General features: G+C 35.1%; 4 protein-coding genes across 12 annotated transcripts; all 4 read left to right on the top strand.

The window, feature by feature from the left end:
- The first annotated feature begins 105 nt into the window (after positions 1 to 105).
- On the top strand, positions 106 to 2,686 carry LOC120260801 (pre-mRNA-splicing factor ISY1 homolog). Its single transcript, XM_039268365.1, has 2 exons — positions 106 to 1,121; positions 2,360 to 2,686. The coding sequence occupies exons 1-2, from the start codon at positions 214 to 216 to the stop codon at positions 2,361 to 2,363; spliced, it is 912 nt and encodes a 303-aa protein (XP_039124299.1). The 5' UTR covers positions 106 to 213; the 3' UTR covers positions 2,364 to 2,686.
- Positions 2,687 to 3,243: 557 nt separating this feature from the next.
- LOC120260802 (fibrillin protein 5 homolog) lies at positions 3,244 to 5,406 on the top strand. The gene is given in 8 exon segments (XM_039268366.1): positions 3,244 to 3,535; positions 3,538 to 3,579; positions 3,643 to 3,761; positions 3,870 to 3,992; positions 4,699 to 4,797; positions 4,871 to 4,915; positions 4,985 to 5,058; positions 5,160 to 5,406. Coding segments are annotated over 8 exon segments (690 nt in total). The 5' UTR covers positions 3,244 to 3,453; the 3' UTR covers positions 5,266 to 5,406.
- A 1,124-nt stretch (positions 5,407 to 6,530) lies between these two features.
- LOC120260800 (tubby-like F-box protein 8) lies at positions 6,531 to 9,716 on the top strand. Of its 2 annotated transcripts, none has more exons than XM_039268364.1 (6): positions 6,531 to 6,667; positions 7,441 to 7,522; positions 7,657 to 8,091; positions 8,205 to 8,292; positions 8,515 to 8,647; positions 8,747 to 9,716. In XM_039268364.1, the coding sequence occupies exons 3-6, from the start codon at positions 7,759 to 7,761 to the stop codon at positions 9,468 to 9,470; spliced, it is 1,278 nt and encodes a 425-aa protein (XP_039124298.1). In that variant the 5' UTR covers positions 6,531 to 6,667; positions 7,441 to 7,522; positions 7,657 to 7,758; the 3' UTR covers positions 9,471 to 9,716. The 2 variants fall into 2 exon arrangements, with proteins under 2 accessions (XP_039124298.1, XP_039124297.1); XM_039268363.1 differs by having other exon boundaries at positions 7,441 to 7,526.
- Positions 9,717 to 10,953: 1,237 nt separating this feature from the next.
- On the top strand, positions 10,954 to 14,265 carry LOC120262327 (WAT1-related protein At1g68170-like). 8 transcript variants are annotated; one of them, XR_005536755.1, is made up of 9 exons: positions 10,954 to 11,123; positions 11,236 to 11,298; positions 11,505 to 11,621; positions 11,719 to 11,869; positions 12,042 to 12,200; positions 12,279 to 12,430; positions 12,506 to 12,913; positions 12,984 to 13,057; positions 14,204 to 14,262. XR_005536755.1 is itself a non-coding variant. In XM_039270420.1 (7 exons), the coding sequence occupies exons 1-7, from the start codon at positions 10,978 to 10,980 to the stop codon at positions 12,747 to 12,749; spliced, it is 1,032 nt and encodes a 343-aa protein (XP_039126354.1). In that variant the 5' UTR covers positions 10,954 to 10,977; the 3' UTR covers positions 12,750 to 13,108. The 8 variants fall into 8 exon arrangements, 1 of the variants encoding a protein (XP_039126354.1); XR_005536752.1 differs by having other exon boundaries at positions 12,506 to 12,902; positions 14,160 to 14,214; XR_005536754.1 differs by lacking the exon at positions 14,204 to 14,262 and adding an exon at positions 14,160 to 14,187.
- The last annotated feature ends 258 nt before the right edge of the window (positions 14,266 to 14,523 follow it).

Below are 14,523 nucleotides of genomic sequence, written 5' to 3'. Positions count from 1 at the left end.
ATGGGTTGATCTAATGGTGTCGATTGAGTATCTGAGTAGGGGTATTATTGTCAATTTCATTAGAGAGAGGAAACAGTTACTATAAATAACACTTATTATTTTTTTAAGTATTCCTTTTTCGCTTTCGAGGGTTTCCTTCTTCGTCTTCTTCTTCGCCGCTAGGGTTTCGTTCCACTTCGAGAGAGAGAGAGAGAGAGAGAGAGAGAGGAAGAGATGGCGAGGAACGAGGAGAAGGCGCAGTCGATGCTGAATCGCTTCATCGCGATGAAGAATGAGGAGAAGCGGAAGCCTAAAGAGCGCCGGCCGTATCTCGCGTCCGAGTGCCGGGACCTCGCTGAGGCTGATCGGTGGCGAGGAGAGATCCTTCGCGAGATTGGCGTCAAGGTGGCCGAGATTCAAAATGAGGGTCTTGGTGAACACCGGCTTCGTGACCTCAACGATGAGATTAACAAGCTCCTCCGCGAGCGTGCTCACTGGGAACGTCGGATTGTGGAACTTGGTGGCCCTAATTACTCGCGCCATTCCGCTAAGATGACGGATCTTGAGGGAAACATCATCGATGTGCCTAACCCTAGTGGCCGTGGCCCTGGGTATCGCTACTTCGGCGCTGCCAAGAAGCTTCCTGGCGTGCGCGAGCTCTTTGAGAAGCCCCCTGAAATTAGAAAGCGGAGAACCAGGTATGATATCTATAAGCGTATTGATGCGAGCTACTATGGGTACCGGGACGACGAGGATGGGATACTACAGCGGGCGGAGGGGCCGGCAGAGAGGGAGATGAGGGCGGAGGCTGTGGCGGAGTGGAAGAGGATGGATGAAATCAGGAAGGAGGCAAGGAGGGCGGTGAAGAGCGGGGAGGTGGCTGCGGTGCGGCCGGTGGCTTCTGAGATCCTGTTTGAGGGGGAGGAGGACGTGGTGGAGGAGGAGAGGAGAATTGAGAGGGAGAAGGAGGAAATGGAGCGAGGTAAGGAGCATGAGTTTGTGGTACACGTGCCATTGCCAGATGAGAAGGAGATTGAGCGGAGGATTGTGGAGAAGAGGAAGGAGGAGCTCCTGAATATGTATGTGAGCAATGCACTGCTGGACCAGCAGAATGAGGCTAGGACCATGCTCAATGTTCAGAGGTATGAAAAGTTGTGATTTTTTTACTAAGCTGGGTACTGTTTACCGTGATAAGCTTAGTTGAATTTTAGATTGATTACATGATTTTATTTTGAATTAGTTTTGGTGGACTATTGTGGTTAATGTTTAATTGATGGAATGTGATAGATATCTGTGTGTTAATCAGCAATAACTGTTGTCGAATGCGAGTTTCTTGACATTTGGTGACTTGCTCTCCAATTGTGAAATTTAGGTGATCACATAGGTGATTGTCTCTTATTTGTCTTATGTTAGTCTTATGTTAGGCTCTTGAAGCAGTGCTTTTCTTTATGCATATATAGGAATATTTTTACTTTCTTGAGTCAATCTCATCACAAGTTACAAATTTTTGTGTCCTCAATTTGCATGTTGGATGTTACCTCCTTTGGACGCTAAACCAATTTCTGAGGTTTTCTCACTTAAGTTTACTTATTCTGGTGAAGCTCATAAACACTTCATCACTCCAACTTATATTTCATCCTCTGAACCTTATGATAATTTGATCATCTTTTTTCATATTATTGAATGAATATTGGTCTTTGGCTGGTTTTATTGATTCAAAGACAATGTTGGGGTTGATACCTTTGGCCCTAAAATCTATGTGAATGGGAGCAGGTCTTTTTACATTTGATGGCAAGAATGAGACATTGTCATTTTTTGCTTTGGTTACCACTTACCACTTTTGAAAAGCTGAATGCGTAATGCAAATAATTCCTGCAAGCAGCACTTTGCAACCTAAACCATGATGTTTGGCTGAGAGGAATGAAGGATCATCACTAACATAGGGCATATTGACATTCAGAAGACCAAATATGACAAATGCACTGTTTCACTTCACCACATATGCTATTGATAGGAAGGTTTCAAAATTCTGTTCACTTTCAACTTTAAACCATCATCCCTTGCTAGGGTAGATTTTTTCATCATTTTCCATGCACTTCCCAAGTTCTGATGGCGGCTATTAATAGGATTTTTCCGACTTTAAACCATCATTCCTTGCTAGAGTAGATTTTTCTTCATTTTGCATGAACTTCCCAAGTTTGGATGGTGGCTATTATTAGGATTTTTCTCATTAACATATTCCAGAGGGTTCTCTAACTTATTAGTACTTTAATTCAATGCAGTTAGTTTGATTAGCTGCCCATGGTTTTTTCTCTCTTTATTGAGTTGTATGTATCTTTTGCCGGCATGATCTTTTACCAATTTATTTTTCCCTTTCCAGGTGATACTTCAATAGAATCCAATCCGCTGCCGAGGTTTGAAAATTTTACGCGGACAAAGCACACCTTCAAACTTGATGATCTGCCAGTTGAGCTATTCATGTTAAGATCAAATGTTTGTGATGAAAATCTTATCCCTTTGTACAAATCAGGATAACTCATATGCAGAAAGATTCTCTTGAAGTCATTGCTGCAGCAAAGCTTGATCAATGCATATGCAAATCAAGTAGTAGAGAATGAACTGATGCAAATTTAACTTGAATTTTCAGCAACTTGATCTATGTTTTCATCACTGTGTAGGCAATATGATTTAATAGTTTTATATGTCACCATTGTGAAGTAGCACCATGTCTTTATGTGATTGATCTAATCTTTAATTTAATAGCTTTATGTTAATTTTGAAAGCAAAAATCAGTGGCCATAGGTTCTCTTTTCGCCCAAAATATTATCCTATCCATATAAAATGTTTTCATCAAATAGAAATAAAAATAATTTTTAAAAATACCTTAAAACTTTTATTTATTTACAGATTGTCTTATTAAATTTAGATATTTTTAAAAAAAAAATTTTAACATTGTATTTTTATGTCTTTCTATCAGAAAATAATTAACGTTAACAAAAATGTATTTAAATAGTTAAAAAAATAGTTGTTTTTCAACTATTTAAATAAAAATACTAAATATTAAATAAAAATATATTATATATTAAAAAAAAATTATGTGGTTAAACGAAAATAAGTAATATTAAATAAAAATTATATATTTTAAATATCAACTGTGAGAAAGAAAGAAAAAAAAAATTTGCTTGGTAAATTTAAATATCAGAGAATGATCATTTGAAACGTTAGTAAATTTATAATTCATTTTCCCAAATAATTTTAACAATAAGGTACTTCTTAACTTCTACGTCCTTTCCACGTCTTCACTCCCAATCAATGTATCGTCCCTTCTTGTTTCCTAAATTTCTTATTTTAAAACTCCCCACCCACTGTTTCCCCCATGCTTGCTTTCACTAAAAATGTCAGCTTTGTTCCTCAAACCTCTCATTACTCCCCAAAAGCTTCAAGACTCACCAAAGAAACTCAGAATCAGAACCAATGCTAACAAAAAATCATCATCATCATCATCATCATCATCCATTAGAGCAACAGCAGCAGCAGCAGCAGCAGCAAAATCAGAAGCCATTGATGAAACCAAAGCATCTCTTTACCAAGCATTGCAAGGTAATCTTCTTCATTGTTTCTCTTGTTCTTGGAATTACTAATTGACTTGAGTTTGTGATTAAGGTACCAATAGAGGTATCTTTGGTGTTCAATCTGCAAAGAAATCAGAGATTGAAGAGCTTGTCAAACTGTTGGAGTCTATGAATCCCACACCTCATCCTACTGATCAACTTCAGGATAAGGTTTTCTCTTTTTGCTGCATTTTTTTTTTATTATTTTTCTTATTTTTTTATTTTTATATTGAATTTTGGATTTTATTATTTGCACTTGTTTTTTGTGGAAATGATAAGGTGGATGGATGGTGGAAACTTATTTACACCACAATCACAATTCTTGGGTCAAAGAGAACCAAACTTGGACTGCGTGATTTCATTTCTCTTGGAGATTTTTACCAGATAATTGACGTCACTAATGTGAGTGATTTTTCACTTTTCACTCCAAAAATTCATATCTTATTAGTCATTCTTTGTGATATTTATTATGTCATTCTTGTTGGAGCATGATTGCCATTCATATATATTTATTGCTGTTATTATTTATCAATTGTTTGAATATCTGATAAGATTGTTAAATTTGAGTCTCATTGTCTTCAGTAAGTTGAGCCTGATAAAATATCACTTTGGTCAATGATTTATAAAAATATATATTCATTTTGATCCTTAAATTGCACACATATGTTCATTCTTGTCTCATACTTACATAATTATATTGACGCCGATCTTTACATTACTAGAATATGTTCATTTTAATCCTTTTGTGATGGCTGAACCGAAAGTCGTGTTATTAACAACACAAGAGACACAACAAAATTGAATATTTAAATATAGTCATCGATTTCCATGTACATATATATATAAATATGCAGTAAAAGATTATTGTGCTCTAGGGATGCTTGATTTAAAAAATCGGTGTATCATTATCCAATGGTTGTTTATTTATTTTTTTACTGTTTATAATATTGTGCAATACTATAAACCACGTTTACGGTATTGTTTATGATGATCAAAGTCGTCATATTATCATCCGATGACAACTTAGGGCATCCCTAAATTACTGGTCCTTTATATATATATATATATAACAACAAATTCTAACCCTTAATTAAACTTTCAATGAAAGGGAAAAGCCATTAATGTAATCAAGTTCAGTGCAAGAGGTTTCAAAATGCTCTCAGGACAACTAACTGTTGAAGCATCCTTCCAAATTGCATCCAAAACTGTGAGTACTAATCATTAATCATTCTTGTCAATTATGTATTTATTACCACCTAATCAATGTGTTTTTTCAACAGAGAGTTAACATCAAATTAGACAAGTCAAGCATCACTCCTGTTCAAGTATTATATACTACTCTTTCATTTTACTGAACATGTTTTGATTAACTCTAATATCGAACATTATCGCAGTTGATGAATCTGTTTGTGAAGAACTATGATCTCCTTCTCGAAATTTTTAATCCCGAAGGCTGGCTCGAAATTTCGTATCCTTGAAATCTTTTTTTTTTCTTTTTCCGATCTTTTTTCAGATTTTGGTAACAAATTAACATGGAGTGTTTTGTGTTTGATCCTTGATTAAATTAAGCTATGTAGATGATTCAATGAGGATTGGAAGAGATGATAAAGGCAACATGTTTGTGTTAGAAAGGACTCAGCAGGAGTTAAGTTTATTCAGAAATGTCGTCGATTAATTACCGAGTTTTTATTAATTGCAATGAATTTTTGAATGTATATGAGTTCTTATTGAACTTTCAGTTTGTATGAAAACAAACAGAATTGATTAATAAGATAAAAAAAAAAATTAAATTGGAAAGTGAGAGTGAAAGAAACATGGTTGGTTTCATTTGTACACAAGTATTAATAAGGAAAGTGAATGGTGATGAAGACATTGGCCTTCCAAGATTTCTGATTAATATGATTGAATTAAATATATTTTGTTTAGGTTTGGAGTGGTTGATGTTGTCTCTCATTAATTTAATTAAAAAACTATTAGTTGATTTATTTATTTATATTACTCATGCTATATGATGGTATGAAACATTATCATTACATCACTCACCTAATTAATACTTAGCTCTAAATATATATATAATTATTAGAGATGAATGGTTTATATTTATTAATTAAGTATTTATTGATTAAAAAATACAAGTGCAATCAAAAGCATTAAACTTTACCATTTAAATGTAAAAAATTGTATAAAAAACCGACAGCCAATTTTTATCCTCTGTTTTAAATTTTTTTAATTTTATTTATATGTATAAAAAAACAAGTTGTTCATAAATTTATAAGATACAATGAACCTCTTCTTCTGAAAATGAAAGAAATAAATTATTTATTTATTTATATATTATATAAAATTGAAAAGTTACTGGCTTCCACTAAGTAGTCCCTTTCATATGGTCTCTATAATTTAAACATATGATTTTATAGATGTAGATTCCTAATTAATATAAAAAAATATAAATATAAAATTTTTTTTAAATTTTTTAATTCATAATCCTTACAATACAATAATATTTTATTTTTCTCCCAATTCAAAAGTACAGAAGCGGAAATTTACTCATAGTTCAATCGTTCATATTTATTTAAATAAATATTTTTGTTAAAATACTTACGGAAGAATGGTTCTCTGAATGAGTTTGAAAATTCTACTTATTTATTTTTTTTATTTTATTAAAAAATAATATAAATTATATAATATTTTTGAGATATTAAAAAATTTCTTCATCAATTTAAAACCTTAATAATAGAGGCTAAAATGGTAATTTCAATGGGAGTAATCCCATTTTGACTCTTCCAAACCTTCTCTTTTGAGTGCAAACCAATCTGTAATACTAATTAAGTATGTAATTTTTTAAATAAATTAATAATTATTAAAATATATATAAAGAGTTCAGTGTTCATTGTGATATTAAAGAATCTGAGGGGGTATAATGCAAAAAAAGGGTTCTCTTGGGCTTCAAGTGAAGTGGATTTAATGGAGTTTTGAGTTCCATTTAGGCTTAGAAGGGAAGAAAAAGGTCAGAGCTTTGAGCGAGAGCGAGCGTGAAGGAAGGGACCTCTGGCCACTGGATCGAAGGAAATCATCAGGTGCGATTCTTTTCTTGTGATTTTTGCGCAAAAAAAATGGTTTTTAGTGGTTTGTTTTGGTGATCTTTGTCATATCTTTCTGTTTCCATTTCTGTTGTGAAGGTTGAGGTAGTGTATTGCTGTTTCTTTGCTTTATTTTGAGTATTTATGGGAAATTCTATGTGTTTATGGCGTCAAGAGGTTTGGATCGATAGGTTTTGTTCCTCTTTTAATTTTTGTTTCTGAAGTGGTTTTGTGAGGTAAAAATCGGAACTTTTGTTTAGTCTCTACAATTCATGGGCACTTCCGTTTTTGGAATAGCTACGTTTAGATCTCCAAATTCCCTCAATGTTGTTTCTTTGATTTATTTGATTTATTCCTGTTTGATTTTTTTTAGTCATTTTAGCCTAAAAAAATCTTTTAATCTCTCAAATATTCCAGAAAGATTTGAATTTTTGAGCATTTTATGATTTCATGGTATGTAGCCGCCCATGCTTTTCAGTTTTCTGATGGATTTTTTTTTTTTTTAATGCCAAATGGAGATTTTTTTACTTTCATATGGAGGTCATTTAAATGTTTATGGTTATTTCTGTGCTATTGCTACGCTATTTCCCATGATTTGACTATGACTCTAGCCGTGCTTTTTTAAAAATCTATGAGCAATTTGCAACTTTGATTGTGACTTCATTAATATCTAACTTTTGCTGATTATTCTTCCCTTCTCTTCAATATATAATCAAATGTTTGCTTTTCCTTTGCAGACTCAACTTCTGTTTTTGTTTTTTGTTTTGCAGCCACTTGGAGCATTTATTTGGTGAATTGGACCTTTATATAAAGTAATTTTAGTTCTTGGAAGGAGATAATTAATTCTTTCTTGTAGGTAAAGATGTTGCTTTCTACTTGTTATTTATTTGGTATTCGATTGATTATAATACATTGCTACTTGTGTATTATCCTGCAAAGCATTGTTTTCTCTAATTTGTCGCGTTCTGCTGCTTATGATTGATTAGGTGTTGTTGGTGATGCTGGTTGTTGCAGCATAAGCAGACTGTTGTTTTCTGCTTCTTTGTGGGGATTCTAGTTTGTTTGGGCTTGTGTTTTTGTTTGTGTAGATGTCTTTTAGAAGTATTGTTCGAGATGTCAGAGATAGTATTGGGAGTTTATCTTGGAGAAGCTCCGATCATCATCGAGGGAAGTCTCGAATTTCAGTACATGAGATCCATGAACCGTCATTGGTGATTGAGAATGGTTGCTGGGCTAGCCTTCCGCCTGAATTGCTACGAGATGTAATAAAAAGGTTAGAGGCAAGTGAGTGCACATGGCCTTCTCGAAAGAATGTGGTTGCTTGTGCTGCTGTTTGTCGAACATGGAGGGAAACTTGCAAAGAGATTGTCAAAAGCCCAGAATTTTGTGGGAAGCTTACTTTCCCGGTATCTTTAAAGCAGGTGATCCTCTAAACGTATTGATTTCTTCTTAAAATTTAGAACTTTATGGATGATACTATAATTGTCATTTGATCTGGATTGGATTTTGATACTGTGTTTCTTTGTGCTCACAGTCTGGACCTCGAGAAGGAACCATTCAGTGTTTCATTAAGAGGGACAAAGCAAAACATACTTATCATCTCTTCCTTTGCCTAAGCCCAGGTAAAGGTTTCTTCTTTCAGCTTGATTGTCATAGCTGCTTTTAATTCAGTCGCTTTGTGCGCTGTTTCAATTCATTTAACATGAACTCACATTGGAAAATCTTTATGGCGCTAACGTTAAAAAAATCTATCATGAAAGAAATGTTCCGTTGAATACCTGCTTTGTAGTTTAGCTATCATATTTTGCAATTAAACTTATCTTAGTTATTTATGGACACTATAGCGGTTCTGGCCGAGAACGGGAAGTTCCTCTTATCAGCCAAAAGGAATCGCCGCACAACATGTACAGAGTACATAATATCTATGGATGCTGACAATATATCAAGATCAAGCAACTCTTACATTGGAAAATTGAGGCAAGTGATCACAAGAACTCTTCAATAGACTTTCTAGGTTTTTAATTGGTTATGACTTCAAATGTTCAAGAACTGATGCATCTCATACCCCAATTCCAGGTCAAATTTCCTTGGCACGAAGTTCATAATATATGACACTCAGCCTCCATACAACGGGGCTGCTGCAACTCACCCAGGCCGCACTAGCCGACGATTTTACTCCAAGAAGGTATCCCCTAAAGTTCCTTCTGGAAGCTTTAACATTGCACAGGTGACTTATGAGCTGAATGTCCTCGGCACTCGGGGTCCTCGAAGGATGCACTGTGTCATGTACTCAATTCCAACTTCATCACTCGATGTTGGCGGTATTGTCCCTGGCCAGCCTGAGCAACTGCTTCCGCCTTCCCTGGAAGATTCCTTCCGGAGCATGTCGTTCTCCAAGTCATCAATCTTCGATCGCTCCATGGATTTCAACAGCGCTCGATTCTCCGAAATTGCTGGAGCTAGTGGAGCTGATGGCGAAGAAGAGGCTAAGATGAAGCCACTTGTTCTCCGAAACAAGGCACCACGGTGGCACGAGCAGCTGCAATGCTGGTGTCTTAACTTCCGTGGTCGAGTAACCATAGCTTCAGTGAAAAACTTCCAGCTGATCGCAGCCACACAACCCACAGCCGGAGCCCCAACTCCAGCGCAACCAGCACCGACTGAGCATGACAAGATCATCCTCCAATTCGGCAAGGTCGCCAAGGACATGTTCACCATGGATTACCGATACCCGCTCAACGCTTTCCAGGCTTTCGCCATATGTTTGAGCAGTTTCGACACCAAGCTAGCCTGTGAATAAATACATTCAGTTCAAAATGGCAAAGTGTGTTCCTTGTTTTGATGCTCTGTATTTATCTTTGTATCTCAGTAAACATTGTTGCAGCATTTCCTCATTTTGTGTTCTTCCACTGAATTCTTTTACCTCCCTTGATTTTAACTGTTGCAAAGTACATGCAAGGTGATCATTAAATTAAGGTAACAACACAACAAACAACAGTAGTGCATGATGTATGTACATTGTGGACCTTTGTTGTTGTTTTTCTTATTTTGGACTTCTACATCACATAAGTGACAGTATATATGCCTAAATGAGTGGCACTTTAATGTGATTCCAGTGTCCAACTAGAAGCATCCAACTATGTACAGCAATGACCAAAGTGTACTGTTGTTATATGATAATTAGGTTGGATGTGATTCCAGTGTCAACAACTACAAGAAGAATCCAACAATGTGTAGCAAAGTCCAAAGTACTGTGACTTGATTGTCTTGTGATTATAGAGATACTTCTGTTTTTACAGATATGATAAATTAAAATTAAAGAATTTTAAATAAATAGGTTCTTTGGTGTTAATAATGATATTGGCTGTTTTAGAATTTGATTCTAATATTTTGGAATGAATGAATAAATATCAATTATTATGGTAATTATCGTGATAAATAGCACGTGTGATGACTTATCTATATTATTTAAAATTTTAAATAAATAATTTTTATTAAAAGATATTTATTTTTAATTTGCTTTTATAATTTTTAGAATTATAATATATCTATATATATATATATATATATATACTGTTAGTATGAAGAGGATGTAAAGATGATATAATGGGTAAATTTTTAAATAAGTCATTAAACTTTGGTTCATTTTCACTTTGATCATCAAACATTAATTTGCATCAATTTAATTATTCAACTTTAATTTTATTTCAATAGGTAATAAATCAAGGGATTTCGGCCCCCAAATGAATGATGTAATTTTTTTCAATGACATAGATACAGTAATATTGATTGATGCATTATGTCACTTCTTATAGTCTTCATCGTTTGCTATAGTCTATTTCTACTATTATAACTAAAACATCATTTTCACAATTTTTATTTTTGTGAATTTATTCAAACATATATATTTTAATATTTAAATTTTAATCTCTTATTCATTTAGAATGTAATAATTGTGAAATAAAACTTATAGTCATAATTAAAAAATAATAGTTGCAATACAACCACCAGTTTCTAATAAAAACTTTATGATTTGATATATATAGTATATATTTTAATTTTGTAAAATAATATATATATATATAGTTTTTATTTTATTAAATTTCCCAAATATTTCAAAAAAAAAAAAGTTGTTATTTAACGTGACGAGCAAGCAACAAAGCTTGCTACGTATCACGTGCATGGCTCTCATGAGAAGCTTCTAGAATCGAAACCCTTCATCCACTCTAGTGCTATATAAGGACTGTGACACCGTTCCATTGGGATCACCGGAGAGACTAATGGAGGCCTTCAAGACGGCGGCGGCGATGGTGCTCGTCCAGATCCTCTACGCGGGAGTCAACATCTTCTACAAGCTCGCCCTCAACGATCGCATGGATATCAGGATCATGGTTACCTATCGATATCTCTTTGCTGCTGCTTCTTTGATCCCGATCGCTTACTTGGTCGAGAGGTTTTGTTCTAGGGTTTTTGATTTTGTGTATTTTTTTTTGTTTGTACTTATGATTTTTATGGTGGAATTGAAGTTGGTGAAGTTGATGTTTAGAATCAATTTGATTTTGCAGGAAACGTAGGCCTCGATTGACCAGGATGATCGTTGGGGAGTCTTTTCTCTCTGGTTTATTTGGGTAAATGGAAATTACAAACCCTAGATCTGAATTATATTAGCCGATTTAATTTGCTAGTTAGCACCAGTGAATTATATATATTTGCATGCTTGAAGTTCATAGAATTCAATCGCATCAGTAAAATTTGTTGAAATGTGGGTATTGTGAATGTTGGTTCTGATTCAAAATTAGATTTTTCTTTTTTTAATTGTGTGCCCTATTTTCAGATGCACACTTGCACAGAATTTATATTTGGCCAGCGTGAGTAAGACATCAGTTACCTTTGCAGCAGCAATGGGCAACCTCATTCCTGCTATCACATTCATCTTGGCTTTGTTATTTAGGTGAGAAAGAAATCTATGCAATGTTATTTGTTTTTCATGCAATTATGCTTCTAAATGTGATAAAATTCTGATTTAATTTCATTTTTTTCCAATGAAGATTGGAGAACCTGAGAATCAATAAGCTGTCCGGGCAAGCAAAAGTTCTAGGTACTGTCATTGGTGTAGGTGGTGCAATGCTCCTCACCTTCTACAAAGGGCCAGATGTACCACTGTGGTCATCAAGCATCAATCTTCTCCCCAATAACCAAGTAACACCACTGCATAATCAGTCTGGTAATCGCGTCATGGCTTCATTATTCGCAGTTGCAAGTTGTTTATCTTATTCATTATGGTTGATAATTCAGGTGATCTTTAGCGATGTCTCAGTGTCTATGCAGACCAGAGTAATCTTACATTTTATTTTTTGTCCATGTTTTGCAGGCAAAGATGAGTGAAGTCTATCCATGCCCTTACTCGGCCACAGCTCTGGTGTGTTCAATGGCATCACTCCAATCCTTCCTCTTGGCCATCATCATGCAAAGGGACATGGTTCAATGGAGGCTGGGGTTTAATTTCAGGCTACTCGCTGTTTCCTACGCTGTAATGAAAGTTCTTAATCCAATCCCTTTGGCAACTTCTGAAACTTTGAAGAATAACATGCGAATTCTTTATTTGCAGGGAATCCTGGGCTCTAGTCTGACTTTCACACTGCTGGCATGGTGCATTAGGAAGAAGGGTCCATTGTATGCCTCTGTATTCAATCCTCTAAATCTTATCATTGTAGCCATTCTTAGCACCGTGCTATTGAATGAGAAGCTACATCTTGGAAGGTATATAACTATAGCTTGAATCTTGACATAAAAATGGCATTTCCACATGATCTCTTTTTTACCTTCTTATGCCAGTATTTTGAGTGCTGGATTGATTATTAGTGGGTTATACATTGTTCTCTGGGGAAAGAAGAAAGAAGCTAAGAAGCCCGTGGAGTTAGACCACATGTCTGTAAGAGGACCAATGGATTTGGTTATAGCTCGAGGGGGTTCTACTCATAGTTTGGCACAAGAGGAAGAGGAGGAGATTGATATAGAGCAGCAGCTTGCATTTGCTTATGAGGAGACGCCACATGGCCCACATGGACAAAAGTTATAGAATAGTGGTAGTTTTGAAATTTCATGCAAAAACAAGCGCTAAATCAGTAATAACATGGCTAGAACTCTTTTTTAATAAAGGACATTGAATCAGAGTCATATTCTGGTTGCCAAACCCTAGCACTTTCACTGCCGCCGTTTCTTTGGCTGCATCGTAAATTAGGGGTTTTTTCTATGCAATTGATTTTTGAATTCGATGTGAGAATTAACACTGATCTTTTTGTGATTTTTGTAGCTCGTTGATGCCCAGTGATGGAAAACATAGAATTTTGAGCGGCCGCCTGGTTTCCCTTTTGAGCATCATTGCAGGTTCACGCCATCTCCTCCTATTCATCCTTTCTTTCTCTCTTTCTTTCTTTCTTTCATTCATTCATTATGATCTCCATCATCCGGTGATGCTGCTTATTTGGGAAACCACTGCTCGTGTTGTCTATGATTGAATTAAAGCTATGAGATCTGAGGGCACTATCTCTAGAAATGGTTTTTTATGCTATTTTATTTTGTTTGAATGTTGTAGTTTTGATTCGTTTATGCAGTCTTAGTTTCCTTCTTGAGTTTGTGAGTTTTCTTTATGTGGATTTGTTAAAAGAAATGTTTTTGTTTGGTTCTGTGTATGTTTCTACTCTGCTTTGTTGCTAATATATGGGTATTTTTTTTGTGTAAAATATATTTTGGTTTGCAATCTAGTTGTCCTTGTTATACTGTTGCTACTTCTCTATGCGCCCAATGATGGAAAAACTATTTCTTTTTGAGTGGCTGCATGGTTTTCCTCCTTGAACTTTGATGCACACTGTGGGCTTCTATCACTACCATTACCTCCTCCTCCATCTGCTGGGTTTCGAACTCGGGTCCTCCTCCTCCATCTCCTTCACCATCTCCTTAATTTGGTCCTGTGTGTTTTACAGTGTTCATTTTGGAAAACCATTGCTCAAGCTGTCAATGACCACTAAAAAGCCATGAGATCTGAGGGCTTTATTGTGAGATTAATGTGCATTCGTTGTCTTCTTTGCTTGGAGAAGAAATTGTTTCTGTTTCTTGGCTCTTGTTTCTTTGTTTCTAGTTTTATGTTTTGATTTGGCAGAAGTTTTGGGCTGTCCATTTAATAGCTTTTTAATATGTATGCTGTTTTTTCATTTGGCCTTTTTGAACTCAAGTTTGGAGCTCACTATTTCTCATAATCAAAGTTGCTAATTTTTTTTTAAAGTTTGATTTGAATGAGAACTTTTTGATTGTCTACTAATTGCTGTTTGACAGAGACTTCAGAATTTTTTTTTTAATAAAATTCCTTTACTTCTCTTTGAATATTTGTTGTTTACCCAACTATCCTTTAATTCAAACTGCAGATCAGTTTTAGGTCTGCCTATTAATATCAATTTTGTTTCCTTGTTTTTCTTATGTTGATGTTCTTCAGCTATACGAGCCACTTACCATGCAGGATTTCTTGGACTTTGGCAGGATTCATGGTCCATTAAAAAAAATTATTCTTCCAAACCAAATCCGCAACTTGAAACCATGACAAACAGCCCTTTCTGTTTAAACTCCGATTCATACACCTGCCCTTGATGTCAGGAATGATTTTTCTGAAGGATGGTTCTATCAACTTATGTTTGTATTTTAAACTGAATTAAGCTCTAATCACCTGGATGGACTCTCAGATCTTGAACAAACTCTCATTGTTCCCAGGATCCAATTATTTGCATGTAGAAACAAATGTAGACAGCAATGCTGTCAAATGTGCTTTATGACTAATGGGACACAAAATATATGCCTATCAA

Source organism: Dioscorea cayenensis, chromosome 5 (genome assembly GCF_009730915.1).
Source record: "Dioscorea cayenensis subsp. rotundata cultivar TDr96_F1 chromosome 5, TDr96_F1_v2_PseudoChromosome.rev07_lg8_w22 25.fasta, whole genome shotgun sequence".
NCBI classification, from domain to species: domain Eukaryota; kingdom Viridiplantae; phylum Streptophyta; class Magnoliopsida; order Dioscoreales; family Dioscoreaceae; genus Dioscorea; species Dioscorea cayenensis.
Note: the sequence above shows the minus strand (reverse complement) of the source record. Positions and strands in the feature narration are given on the sequence as shown.

Coding starts and splice junctions, on each gene's coding strand:
- LOC120260801 (XM_039268365.1), top strand. CDS start 214: ATGGCGAGGAACGAGGAGAAGGCGCAGTCGATGCTGAATCGCTTCATC.
- LOC120260800 (XM_039268364.1), top strand. CDS start 7,759: ATGTCTTTTAGAAGTATTGTTCGAGATGTCAGAGATAGTATTGGGAGT. Junction 8,092..8,204: donor TCCCGGTATCTTTAAAGCAG/GTGATCCTCTAA, acceptor TTGTGCTCACAG/TCTGGACCTCGAGAAGGAAC. Junction 8,293..8,514: donor CTTCCTTTGCCTAAGCCCAG/GTAAAGGTTTCT, acceptor TGGACACTATAG/CGGTTCTGGCCGAGAACGGG.
- LOC120262327 (XM_039270420.1), top strand. CDS start 10,978: ATGGTGCTCGTCCAGATCCTCTACGCGGGAGTCAACATCTTCTACAAG. Junction 11,622..11,718: donor ATCTTGGCTTTGTTATTTAG/GTGAGAAAGAAA, acceptor TTTCCAATGAAG/ATTGGAGAACCTGAGAATCA. Junction 12,431..12,505: donor GAGAAGCTACATCTTGGAAG/GTATATAACTAT, acceptor TTCTTATGCCAG/TATTTTGAGTGCTGGATTGA.